The sequence below is a fragment of the Rhinolophus ferrumequinum genome, chromosome 13 (assembly GCF_004115265.2).
Source record: "Rhinolophus ferrumequinum isolate MPI-CBG mRhiFer1 chromosome 13, mRhiFer1_v1.p, whole genome shotgun sequence".
Classification (NCBI taxonomy): domain Eukaryota; kingdom Metazoa; phylum Chordata; class Mammalia; order Chiroptera; family Rhinolophidae; genus Rhinolophus; species Rhinolophus ferrumequinum.
In genome coordinates this window covers 21,584,413-21,598,140 of record NC_046296.1, presented here as the reverse complement: position 1 = coordinate 21,598,140, position 13,728 = coordinate 21,584,413, and the positions used below count along the sequence as shown (strand labels likewise).

General features: G+C 43.9%; 1 protein-coding gene across 2 annotated transcripts in view; it reads left to right on the top strand.

Moving 5' to 3' along the window:
- Positions 1 to 13,728, top strand: part of ANTXR1 (ANTXR cell adhesion molecule 1) — a 217,256-nt gene that overhangs the window by 140,132 nt on the left and 63,396 nt on the right. For both annotated transcript variants that reach the window (XM_033124998.1, XM_033124999.1), the window contains exons 14-15: positions 2,004 to 2,045; positions 13,606 to 13,701. In XM_033124998.1, coding sequence (XP_032980889.1) covers positions 2,004 to 2,045; positions 13,606 to 13,701 — 138 coding nt within the window. The remainder of the gene's footprint in view (positions 1 to 2,003; positions 2,046 to 13,605; positions 13,702 to 13,728) is intronic.

Below are 13,728 nucleotides of genomic sequence, written 5' to 3'. Positions count from 1 at the left end.
ATAATAATAATAATAATAATAATAATAGTATACATCCTCTATTGAGCACCCTCTCTATACCAGATGCTTTACAAACATGGTGGTTCATCATGACTCAATTCCTGCAAGGCTAATGTTATTGCTCCCATTTAACAGATGAGGACTGTGGATCTCGGGGAGGTTCAAGGACTTGTCAAATCCTCACAGTCAGAAAAAAAGACAGGTCTGGGGTTTACATTTGACAACTACACTGTGCTGCCACGCAGTGAGAGAGCGAGCTAGGAACCCTGTGAAGATAAAAGCCCAGCTGCTCTGACCGAACGTCTGTGTACCTAGGGTCCTTACCATGCACCGGTCTGCAGCACTCTTGTCAACATCTGTCCCTGTTCCCAAATATCCTGCCCCCTCTCACTCCCCTCCCGAGCCCTGTCCTAAGAGAAGAGACACATTCTAGATGGCTATCCCCAGCCCCTCACCCTTCCCTCCCATTCTCAGGCATTTCCTGTTTTTAGATCATCACTGCCTCTGGGATACTGGGAAATCGGCATTGGACAGTAATGGCTGTCCCCAGAGGTTTCCTTAAAGAATTCAGAGCCAGTGTTGAGTGGGTGAGCAAAATCAGGGCTTCATGCTTTCCAAAGACCTTCAGTAGGCTTCCCACAATGACCAGGAAGTGGAGGCAGATGAAATGATAGCTTGAAACCCCTAGAGGCCTTAGCCTCTGCCTCTTAATTAATTGAATACTGTTCTTTTAGATGACTAGAGTCTCAGTCCCCAGGCTGGTGGTAATAGAGCCTGAAGTCAGGAGCCTGTCTCAAAACACAGAGACCTTACAGATAATGGTAGCCCACAGCAGTGGGAATCAGAGCGCAAATGAGGTCCCAGAATAATCATGAAACCAAAGGAGATATGTGTTTAGTAGGGTGGAGCCTGATGCCTAGGAGGCCGCCTGCCCTGCAGCCAGGAGGGAGAGGTCTCCAACGAGAAGATTAAGAACACCCTTAAGAACACCCGTTCAGAAGTGGTCCATACCAGCCCTGACACTAAGACATCAAGAGATTCGTGATGAGCTTTGTGTTTACCAGAACCCTCTTAAGAAAAAGGACTGTATGTGGAGGACCCAAAGGTCCAATCATAAGCGTGGGATGGGAGGAGGGAGCCCCCAAAGGACATGGTGGAGTCACAGCAGATAATGGCCAAACTACCTTATAAAAGACTCTAAATCCAATTTACTGCAAGGCCTTTCCTTTTATGAATGGTGTGTGCAATGGGAGACAAGAGTGAGGAGAGGTTGCTTACTGAGACCCGCTGTCCTCCTTCCCTGCTCTCCCATGTGTCACTTATCCTCTCATTGGTTGGGAAAGGCTCCCAGTTGCTGTCTGCCTAGAGTGTCTGCGTGTCTTCCTTCAGCCCTGATGAAGGGACAGGTGCAGAGTACAGTCTTACAATATTGTTATATAAATCTTTGTACCCCTTAAAGTTCAGAAATCCCTGGTTACCCCTTCTTTGCTGTCCACTGTTGTGACTCGGTCTGCCTGACCATCACACCCTGCTATGGGTACCATTTGGGACCAGTGACAGTTAACGGGACTACCAACTGCTTGAGTATGGTCCATACCTGACTCGTCTTCACAGCACCATTGTAACCTCTGTCTCGTTCAATTCTTTGTTAATGTATAGCTGTTTGGATGGCTGAGTGAATGATTTGACTGAATAAATAAATGAACGAATAAAGTCGCAAGATAGCTACCTGGGGTAAGAGACGAAACTGTTACCTGTGTGATATTTTTTTCTCCATACAAAACTACAACAGACACAGTTGAGAATGGAACCCTCAGCCATGCTTTAACTAACTGAGCTATTCAGCCCAGAAAGACGCATCATGGCATTAATTAAGCCTGCTTTGCTTGGGCCTGTTACTATGGTAATTATGGCCACACTACCAAGGTACCACTTGAGAGCAGGCCTCTTGGAAAGCAGATGGCTGGAGATTTCTACTGACTTGTTCTGTTTTTCCTTTTCAGATTATCAAGGAGGTCCCTCCACCCCCTGCTGAGGAAAGTGAGGTAAGTGACCAGAGCAGGGTGTGGCTGGCTGGACAGAGTGGTGGAGTGGGGTGGAGAGCTGGGGGGCTGGCCTGAGACTCAAGCCCTTGCAAAGCAGAGCTAAGTCAGGCCCAGGTACCCCGGGCATATGAAGCAGTAAGGAGGGAGGTCTTTGGCTCTTTCCTAACCAAGGATAAACAGGAACTGAACTAAACCAAGGTGGTTTGGGAAGGTGTTTTTCCTTGCAAAGATAAAATGTGAGATGCAAACATAAATATTTTTATCAATACAATTATTTGGAGCCCTAAGCTACTGCTTTTTCCTCTAAAAGACACCTTAGGCATCTCTTTTCCCTACAGAGACTTTCATGCTTTTTGTGTGTAGATCAGAGAAAATTTGCCACATTCTGCAAACAATCAGTGATTCCAGGAACAGCCTGATGTTGAAGTAGTCCATTGTTCTTTAATTTAAAACAATGTTACCTAAAGATTTGCCAGGCAGTAGTGAAAATATGCTAGAAAGGGGTACACTAATATGCTAGCCTTGCTGTCAATTCCTCATCATTTGAAGAAAGAAAAAATACCTTCGACTACCATAAATTGGCCAATAAGAGTTCTGGTGGAAGTGTGTCCTGGGGTAGAACAGAGTGGAGGCATTAAAGGCTGATGTGAGGAGGAGCACCCAGGGGCAGAATTTCCTGGCCAGTGGCTTTCCTGATCCTCTGATCACTCCCTGAGGAGCTGGCCTCCCTGGATGCAATGCTCACCAGTTTAAAAGCCAAGGTACCAGTCTGAAAACCTAGTAGGACCGAAAGATATATTGATGAGGTTTCGAGTTCATGGTCCTCAATCCCTAAGATTTGTTGCGTGCAAACCACCCCCTCACCATTCCTCTTCCTAATGCCTTTGTCAAGTTTCCTACATACAGAAAGAATGATGATTAAATTTTAAATTCCATGTGGCTCTTATATCCTGAACCATATGCATGTGAGCCAGGGGATTTAATAGTCATCAATTAAAGCACATCTTGTTGGAATGCTAACTTTCTGCCCAGAAATCAAGGGAGGAAATTACATTGCTGTGCAAAGAGGAGGGAGGGGAAAAAAAAAAAAAAACCCTCTTTACATCCATGAAAACCTTTTCCTAATCCAAGAGAAAGCACCGTGGCTAATTCCACAGGTTCCAGTTTGGCTGTTTCAGTTGTGTGCAGCTGTCTCTTATACTTCCGAAAGAAAAATAGAGCAAGAAGCTCTCTGGATGAGATTACTCTGTTTGCCCTGAGGAGAAGGCTCCCTCCCCTCATAATGTTCAATTAGAGGAGTTGTTGCCCTTTCTTCTCCTGCTGGTTCTGGAAGGGGATGTGCAGCTACAGTGGCCAACATACGCCAGGGGACTTGGGGTGTGGTTTAGACCACGGGTGTGGTTTACCCACTGCCCAAGGATTTTCTCACTCTGTGAGGGAGAGGATGTGTCTTGAAGGTATTGCTGCTGGGTGGGCATCCAGTTAACCATACGCACCTGGCTTTCAATGATGCACTTATGTCCAGGTTTATTATCATACTTATCCTAACAATTTCTCGGTGGCAAGTATTTTTTAGATGAAAAAACTGACCTATGGAAAAATTATACAATTTGTCTAGGACCAAACAAGTTAAACACCTTAATAGTAGCAGGCCTGGTACCCCACACAGCTATGTCTGCACAGCCAGAGTACTCTTCCACTCTAGAGGAGTGAAGAGCCAAGCTACAACCAGGCATCTTCTTTCCAGGGGATATCAAATACACACCCGCACACACATACTCACACATACACACTCACGCGCGCACACACATGAACATGCCAAACAGAAGTCCTAAAACAGGCCCAGAATTCAGTATTTAATATTTCAACAGTTAAAAAAAGGAACATTGTGGAGAGATCCAAGATGGCAGAGTAGATAAACACTGTGCCTGCATCCTTCCGTGAACACATTAAAATTACAACTAAATTATAGAACAATCAACCTGGAGAACTGTTTCAAGTCTAGCCAAACAGAAGTCCTATAACTAAAAATATAAAGAAGTCATGTCGAGACTAGTAGAAGGAGCGGAGACACAGAACGGGCCACACATCCTTGTGTGGGAGTATCTCAGCCTCCTTGGTTCCCCCCAGGGGAGTGAGGAACTCCAGCCCCACCCACCAGGCTCCCCAGCCCAGAGTACTTTTGCTGAGAAGAGGAGCCACCACAACATCTGGCTGTGAAAAACGGGATTCTGATCGTTCAGATGGGGCCAAAACCTGCAGAGCAACCGAGATGTTTTCTTAAAAGGCCCATGCACAGATTCACTCATAAGCACTCACCTTGGGCTCTAGCGGAAGAAGGGTGACTGGAGGGTCCTCAGAAACACATGGAGGGGGCAGACTCAGGTGTGTGTCTTCAGGGAGGGAACTGGAAGACATTTGGCATTGTTCCAGAGGAGTCCAACTTCCATGTAGCCAACAGGCAAACGCCATCTTTCCTATGTTGAACCCGCCCCCTCCAGCCAAATCTGAATCTGATTGGCCTGATGAGCTCCACTGCTCCATCCTGCTGGCTCACTGGAACCCCGCCCCACCCAACTCATTCACTGCTGGAAGCAGTTTCTCTTCGAGCAGCCACACCATCTGCATTATAATACTCCTTCTTAAAAAAACTATCAGAGTCTGGCAGGCTTCAGGTGGGCGGCAACTAGCTTCAGTGTATTCTGAGACTTTTGTTGAGTGGCTCCAGGCTTAGCACTGGCACCAAACCAGAGTCTACATTAACCTGGTGACCACAACTCTTCCCACTCTAGTGCCTCCCTGAGACCCTGCCTCACCAAACTCACATATCTCATGATGCTTTATCAATGGCTGAAGCTTAAGAGAGCAAGCAGGTGGCAGCAGGCCTCTGGGTATCCTGGTTTTTTATGAAGTTATCCTAGGCCTGATACTGGTGGCAGCCATCCGCGGTTGAGTGTGGCCTCTCCCAGACACCTCCAGATTTAGCACAGGGAGCGAACAACTGTGGATCACTTTGTAGCTCCTACCAGGTAGTCCCTAGCCAATCACAGGCAGTGGCTGACTTGGGCCTGCACCAGAGCCCCTCCCAAGCACCCCAGAACCAACATACTTAGAAGTTGCTCAGACCACAGCAAAGCACTGCCCAATTAGCTCCACAAGTGGCACACACAAAGGGTGGTCTCAACAGGCACAAGAGCCCACTGGGATAAATCCCACTCCATGTGATAAGATCACTGCACAGCAGCCCATAAGCTGAAGACAGGCCAAACCCCACAGCCAGTCAGCCAGTCAATCCCACCCACTGTTATGCCAAGAGAAATCAAGGCTCAATTATAATAGGAGGGCCCTCACAACTCACACAAGGGACACTCCTGGAGCACTCAGTTCAGGTGACCAGGGAGACTGTGCCACTGGGCCCCACCGGACACCTACTACATTAGGCCACCCAGCCAAGACTGGGAAACACAGCAGACCTACCTAATACATAGAAATAAACACAGAGAGGTAGCCAAAGGAGAAAACAAAGAAATGCATCCCAGATGAAAGAACAGGAGACAACTCCAGAAAACGAACTAAACAAAATGGAGGCAAGCAACCTATAAGAGACAGAGTTCAAAATAATGGTTGTAAGTATACTCAAGGAACTTAGCGAGAACTTCAACAAAGAGATAGCAAGCATTAAAAGGGACATAGAAACCTTAGAAAAGAATCAGTGAGGAGTGAAGAATACAATAACTGAAATGAAGAAAGCACTAGAAGGAATCACCAGCAGACTAGATGAAGCAGAGGGTCAAATTAGTGATTTAGAAGACAAAGTAACAGAAATCATGCAATTGGCACAGAAAAAGGAAAAAACAATTTTAAAAAATGAGGACTGTTTAAGAGACTTCTGGAACAACATCAAGCATGACAACATTTGCATCATAGGGGTACCAGAAGCAGAAGAGAGAAAGCAAGGGATTAAGAACCTATTTGAAGAAATAATAACAGAAAACTTTCCTAACCTGGCGAAGGAAATAGACATACAAGCCCAGGAAGCGCAGAGTCCCAAACAAGAAGAATCCAAACACGCCCACACCAAGACACATCATAATTAAAATTCCGAAAGTTAAAGACAAAGAGAGAATCTTAAAGCAGCAAGGGAAAAGCAGTTAGTTACTTACAAGGGAGCTCCCATAAAATTGTCAGCTAACTTCTCAACAGAAACTTTGCAGGCCAGAAGGCATTGGCACAAACTATTCAAAGTGATGAAAAGCAAGGATTTACAACCAAAACTACTCTACCCAACCAGGCTATCATTTAAAATCCAAGGACAGATAAAGAGCTGCCTAGACAAGAGAAAGCTAAAGGAGATCACCACCCTCAAATCCGTATTACAAGGAATGTTAGAGGGACTTCTTTAAGATGGGGGAAAAAAATCAAAATTGTGAATATTAAAGTGGCAATAACTACATATCTGTCAACAATTACTTTCAATGTAAATAGATTAAATGCTCTAATTAAAAGACATAGGAGGGATCAATGGATAAGAAAACAAAATCTTCACATATGCTGACTACAAGATTTAAAGACACACACAGACAGAAAATAATGGGATGAAAAAAGATATTTCATGAAAATGAAAAAAAAAAAATCTGGGGTAGCAATACTTATACCAGACAAAATAGATTTTAAAACAAAGGCTATAAAAAGAGACAATTAAGTACCCAGTAATCCCACTTCTGTGTATTTATCTGAAGAACCCCAAAATGCTACTTAGAAGGGATGTGTGCATGAATATGTTCATTGCAGCATTGTTTACAATGGCCAAGATGTAGAGGCCACCTGGGTGTCTGTCAGTGGATAAATGGATAAAGAACAGGTAGTACATATATACAATTAAATATTGCTTGGCTATGGAAGAGACTGGGTTCTTACCATCTGTGGCAACATGGATGAACCTGGAAGGTGTGCTGAGTAGAGGATATCAGACAGAAAATAACAGAGGAAATGTGATTTAGCTTATATGTGATTTAGCTTATATGTGGAATCAAAGAACAAAATTAACAAACAAAACAGAAACAAACTCATAGATACAAAGAACATTTTGATGGTTGACAGATAGGAGGGGTATGGGGGTATGGGTAAAAAAGGGGGAAGGGATTAAGAAGCACAGATTGGTTGTTACAAAGTAGCTGTGGGGATGTAGGGTACAGCATAAGGAATATAGTCAATCATATTGTAATAACTATGTATGGTGTCAGATGGGTGCTAGATTTGCTGGGGTGATAGATGGGAGGGTTTGAGGGGCAGGGCGAAAAAGGTGAAGGGATTAAAAAGTACAAATTGGTAGTTACAAACTAGTCGTGGGGATGTAAAGTAAAGCACAGGGAATATAGTCAGTGATATGGTAATAACTATGTATAGTGCCAGGTGGGTACTAGTCAGGGGGATCACTTCTTAAATTATATAAATGTCTAACCACTATGCTGTACACCTGAAATTAATATAAAATAATATTGTGTGTCAACTGTAATTGATAAATTTAAAAAGAGGGTCCAAATTTCCAGGTATAAAACAAATAAGTCATGGGGATGTAACGTACAGCACAGGGAATATAGTCAATAATATTGGGATAGCGTGGTATGGTGTCAGATGGTTGCTGGACTTATCATGGTGATGACTTCTTCAGGTATATAAATGTTGAATAACTATGGTATATCCCTGAAACTCATATAATACGGTATGTTAGCTGTATTTTAATAAAAAAATCTTTAAAAAAGATGTATCAAACTGTACACTTTATGTATGTGCAATTTATTTTATATCAGTTTTACCTCAATGAAGGTGTCTTAAGAAAGAATATTATGATCATCTTTTCATGTCACTAAACATGTTTTTATAACAGTTTTAAATGACTACTTGATACTCATTTTATGGATATACCATAGTTTATTTAATAATTTATCCATAATTGAACTTTAAAGTTGCTCCTAATTTTCTACTCTAATAAATTATACTGTGATTAAAACCATATACATATATGTGGAGTGAATATGAAATACACTGGGAAGTCTCCAGTTCAGAAATATTTTTTTTTCATGACTAATTAAATCTAATTGTAATTCAAAAAAATAAAAACAAGAATGTTGCTACTAAAGAAATAAGCACACTATTCTTTATTGAAAAATACAGGACAATGTTGTGTCATCCCTAATCCTTGTGCGTAGGTGAACAGGCATGATGATGCCACGACATGTTAAATGCAGCTTAAAACGGGAAAATCTTAAGTCATGTGGAATTTTTGTATTTACAAACACAAGTGTTGCTGGATTTTTCTGACTTGCCAGTTCACTCCTAGGAATTCATCTCCGACACTGACATTTAGGTAACCTCTTTGCCTGATCCTCCAAAGACTTCAGATGAGACAAAACAGCCAGTTCTACTTCAAGTAAAGACCTCCAGACCTCCCAGGTCTGGGAGTTTCTGTGGCGTTAGTCTTTACTTCCTGTCATCACTCCCACAAAACTTACTCCTCTATAAATTGTAAACCATCTTGTTGACAGCTGCATTCTCTTTACTTGTCTCAAAATATAACACTTTGCTCGCAAGCAGCGGGGGAGGGGGAGTACTCAACTACAGTTGTTTGAGTGAACTAAGGAATGGACAAATAAAGGATCCTTGTTTGGGGCTATTAGGGCTTTTCATAAGGATTTAAGATTGTGTTCCAGTTCAATGAAATTTCAAATGAATTCAAGGCTGATTTAAAACTATTTCCTTGGACTTGATTCTGTTTCGGTTACGTTCTCTTTTCCATAGACAGTTCCCACTGGTGCCTGCAGGGAGCTGGGGGTTGAGAGCCTTTTTGGGTCAAGCTGACCATCTGGCTCTGCTGGCAAATGGATATCAGAGAAGCAGGAATGTTAAAGAACTTGTAGATTGAGTGTAAGAGGGCCACCATATGCACAACTCCAGGGGAGGTGTTCAGTGCACAGCCTATATGGAGGAGTGAGGCAGCCCGGGATCAGAGATCTTACCCCTTATACTCACTGGTTTGCTTAACAGCTAACTAATAGTTAAATATTTGTGGAGTGAGGGAAGGCCACTACAAGGAACTGTGGGGAACACAAGAAGGGAGCCTTGAATTCTCTGGGGAATCAGGGAGTTCTTCACACAATAGGTTACATTCGAGCGATATCTTAAAAAACAGGTAGAAGAAGTGGGGAGAGGGTGTTCCAAGCATATGGAGCATTGATGATGAAGCACAGAGCTGTTCAAAAGCCTGACATGGTTGAAAACACAGAAAAGTTGAGTGTCTGAGGGTAGCAGAGGACTAATCCAATTACTGGCTAACCAAACGTGCATCAGACTCCATAGTCTACAAGCTGTTTCTTTCGAGAGCAGGACTGTGACAGAGGACCACCGAGGTCTGCCTGAGGACAAGCGGGTCAGATGGGCCTCTACCATTGGAGTAATGTGCTGTCACGTGGGTGACCCCACCATCACCCAGCTGGACCTCTGGGGCCACCACACCCTTTAAGATTTAAATATAACTTCCCCCGATGGGAAACCAGCAGCGGTCCTTCATCTCTGTGCTCTCCAGGCACCACTAACTCCTACTTCTGGCTGCTTCTGTAATCTGTCCTCTACTTTTATCTAACAAACTCGATTCCTACACTCTCCGAAAGGCACCGCTGGCACAAGGCCATCTGCATAGGGGCTTTTACTGAAGGTTTAAAAGTACACATGGATTACAACACAGTGCAGCCAGTGAATGACTTCTGACAGAATATTAAACAGCCTCTTCTTTGCCATCCCTGTCATTCCCACTCCTGGGGGCTCTCACAGCCATCTCCTCAGGTGGGCCCTAGCATTTACTGGTAGCTCACTTCCACTCTTTTCTGCTCATCTGATGACTGCCTACAAAACCCTGATTCCTCCGGCTTTGCTCACGCAAAGCAATTCAGTTTCTCCAGTCTGTCCTCCAGTAGTCAGACTAGTGGTTTTCCCCTCCCTGCTACATCCTTGAAGGGCCATGTGAGGGGAACTTTCCAAGAGCACTTGTACTTAATTACATGTAGAGGTTCACCTCGGGTGCTGCCGGTTTTCTTAGTGCAATTGCTGGGGACTGTGATTTTTACTTCATCGAGTTTTGGCCAAAGACACATCAAAGATTCCCTTCCCTTCTGAAATTGCAAAACCCTCCCGTCTCTAGAATGTGTAAACAGAGTCATGATAACTGCAGGGAAATTCTGACTCTCTCGCTGGACAAACCCTGGGCCTTTGTGTTGTCTTTTGCTGTTGTTGTTGGAGTTTGGCAGGCAAGCTCCGGTCAGGGGATTAAACGGCAGGCTTGGTGGATCAGCAGCGTGTGGAGCTGATTTAAATCTTGGCATTTCCTGTTGTGGGAATGCAAGCCGCGAGCATGCGCAGGAAGCTGGCCCCGCCTCCGTACCCAGGCATAGCCCAGACATAGAGGCGGCAGCAAGTCCTAAGCAGAGATGAGAGGAATGGCAGTTGGAGTGTGCAAGTATAGAGGGAAGATCCCGGGACAAGGCATCAGGGAACCAGACCAGAATTCCAACTCCATTGGTCTTTTCATTTCTCTGGATCTGTCTGTCCTCTTCTGGGCGATGAGAGGAACAATTAGATGTTCTCTAATGTTTGCCCTCCTGTCATTTAAAAAATTAGGAGACCCATCAAACTACTTCCATTTCCTGTTGAGTAAAACAGCTTTATTCTTGGAGTCTCCTACATTCTCGGTGCTCCTTTGCTTAGTTTTGGGTAATATACCTCCTTTGGAAAATGGCATGAAGCCAGGGAGGCCCAGGCTTTCTGAAGCTATATTTCATAGATGACATGACACGCAGAGGTGCACATCTGCCACTAGTGGTAAGGTTTTAACCACACAGGTAAGGTACCTAAGGTTCCCCGTTTGACATCATAAGCCTTCTGAAATTATATCAGAAGGCAAAATACTGTGAACTATTATATTCTTTGGGGGGGGGGATTATTTTATTATTTTGTCATGTTTTACAGTCAGACGTTCTTCAAATTAGCAGGTATGAGGGGTGAGAAGTAGAAAACCAATATTTATTTGATAACGTCAAATGACTGGAAAACAAAATGCTAAGGGACAAAATCTAGAACTGCCAACACTAAGAAAAAACCAAACGAGAGGAAGGCTGCCTGCACTCAAATCCAGCTCTGCCATAATATGCTGGGTGACCAAGTCACTTAACCTCTCTCTTCCTCCCACCTAAAATGGGCACAAGAGCACCACCTACCTCACTGCCGATTGGGAGATTAAAGGGTTAATACATGTAAAGCACTTAGAAGAATGACTGGCACATAAATGATAAAGGCTACATAAATTCAACAGTGGTTATCAAAAATTCAATATGTGTTTATTGAGCACCTGCTGTGCACCAGGCTTTGTACAAGACTTAGAATTCGAAGGTCAACAGGATTCACTCTGCCTTCAGGACTCACAGTTCCACGTGAAGAAGGACAGATCTGTTTTAAGGAGACAGAAAGCAAGAGAGAGAAAGACCAACCCAAGTGTCAGCTACCAGAATGTTGCAAGTCTTCTGGTCTGTTGTGATCACTGTCCTTTAAGGTATATTCAATTAAAAAAAAATTTTTTTAAGAGGCCTCCCCATCTCAACCACAGCAGGTCACACATGGACTCTCAACGTATTAATGTGTTACTGTTTGGTTTGTCACCTCTGGCTCTGGTCTCTTTTCTGCAGACCACTTGCTCTTGCTTTGTCCCATGCCTCCTATATGGGACACCGCTTTCTACACAATGGGGCCTACACAGGACTCCACCCTGAGTCCTTGACTCCCCAAATGCCACCAACACAAGGCTGTGGGAAGCAGGCTTGTTTTGAGCAATTTCTACCTCTTTGGCTCCTTCCTCTGTTTTGTAGACCCCCTTTTCAGCTTCCTTTCTCTATTCAGGAGGGAAATCACGCCAACCCCCTCAGCCCCCCCCATAAGCCATCTATGGCTGTAGCCGGTGATCTTTTTCTCCCCACAACAGGAATAATTACAATGCTGAGGTGAGGAGCAGTTTTGCTAATTATCCTTCCCTTTTCCATCCATAAAGTTGTAAGTTCCTCTTGTTTTCTCCCTTCCTTTTAAACATTATAGTAAGTGCTAACTTCCTCTCACTGAGCTATGGTCAAGACATTGAGTTAATGGCATTATTTGAATCATTTCCCTTAATTTATTTGTAAATTCAACAGATAATCTTTCAAGACCTACCACACACTAAGTGCCAGTCTAAAAGCTGAGACTGCGATGGTAAACAACTAAACAGAGGCTTCTTTACTGTCATTTGACATTATTAAATGAATACTGGTTTTCTACTTCTCACCCCTCATACCTGCTAATTTGAAGACTTATGGCTGTAAAACGTGACAAAATAATAAAATAAAAACAAAAGAAAACCCCAAAGAATATAAATAATAGTTCACAGTATTTTGCCTGAGATATGATATCACACCTACATTCCAGCTTGGAGAGACAGAAAGTAAATAAATATCAAGCCATAATAAGATCCACAACTGTAAAAACAAAAACAAAACAAACAAACAAACAAAAAAACCCAGATTGATAGAGTAAAGGGAGTGGGGCTACTTTAGAAGGATGTTCAGGGAAGACCTCTTTGAGGAGTGATAGAAAGGATCAAACCAGGAGCAGACCCGAGGAAAAGCATGCCTGGAACGGGAACAGCTTGTGCACAGGCCTCATAGGAATGTGCTCAGAGTATTTAAGGGACAAAGAAAGAACAAGCAGGCTGGAGTGCAGGGAGGAGGGGAGCATGCTGAGGAAGAAGGCTGGAGAGCACAGCAGAGGCCAGAACTCACAGGGCAGAGCTCGGGTTTGGGTTTGATTCTGCTGCTTTGTGGAGAATGGATTACAATGAGTATAGAACAAATGAGAGGGCAGCAGGGAGGCCAGTGAGGAGGCTGCCGCAGTACCCAGGAGAAAACTTGTGGGGACTTGGAACCAGTGCAATGGTGTGGTGATGGAGGTGAAGTTGGTGAAGTCAGAGATATTTGGGATCTTTTACAAGTGGCATCAATAGAACTTGCTGGCAACTTGAGGTGTAGTCGAGGAGGAGCACGTATGACTCCCAGGTATGGGGGAGCAGGTGTGGGGGAAACCAGGACGTCTCTCTGATGTGGTATTGTTGAGGTGCTTATTAGTCCCCCAAGAGGAGATGTCAATGTCAAGTCAACAGTTGGAGTTCAGAGGAGTCGGGTGAAGATGTAAATTCACAAGTCATCAGCATGTAGATGGGATTAGATGAATTACCCTACAAAGCAGTAGAGATGCAGAAGAGAACAAGTTCCAGAATTGTGCCACAACCTTCCCAGGAAGGACCGCTTTTATTCCCACTTTACAAAGAAGGGAAATAAGCTTAGATAGGGTAAGTGACTTGCCCAAGGCCCCAGGAAGTGGTAGCCCTGGGATTTAACCCAGCCAACCTACTCCTGTTCACCATGCCATAGTGGACACATACATACAGCAGTGGTGCTTCACTCCCTTCACGTTCACAATCTCTCTGCAGGAAGAAGATGATGATGGCCTGCCTAAGAAAAAGTGGCCCACGGTGGATGCCTCTTATTATGGTGGGCGAGGTGTTGGAGGCATTAAAAGGATGGAGGTAAGAGGTCAGCTTATGGACTCATCT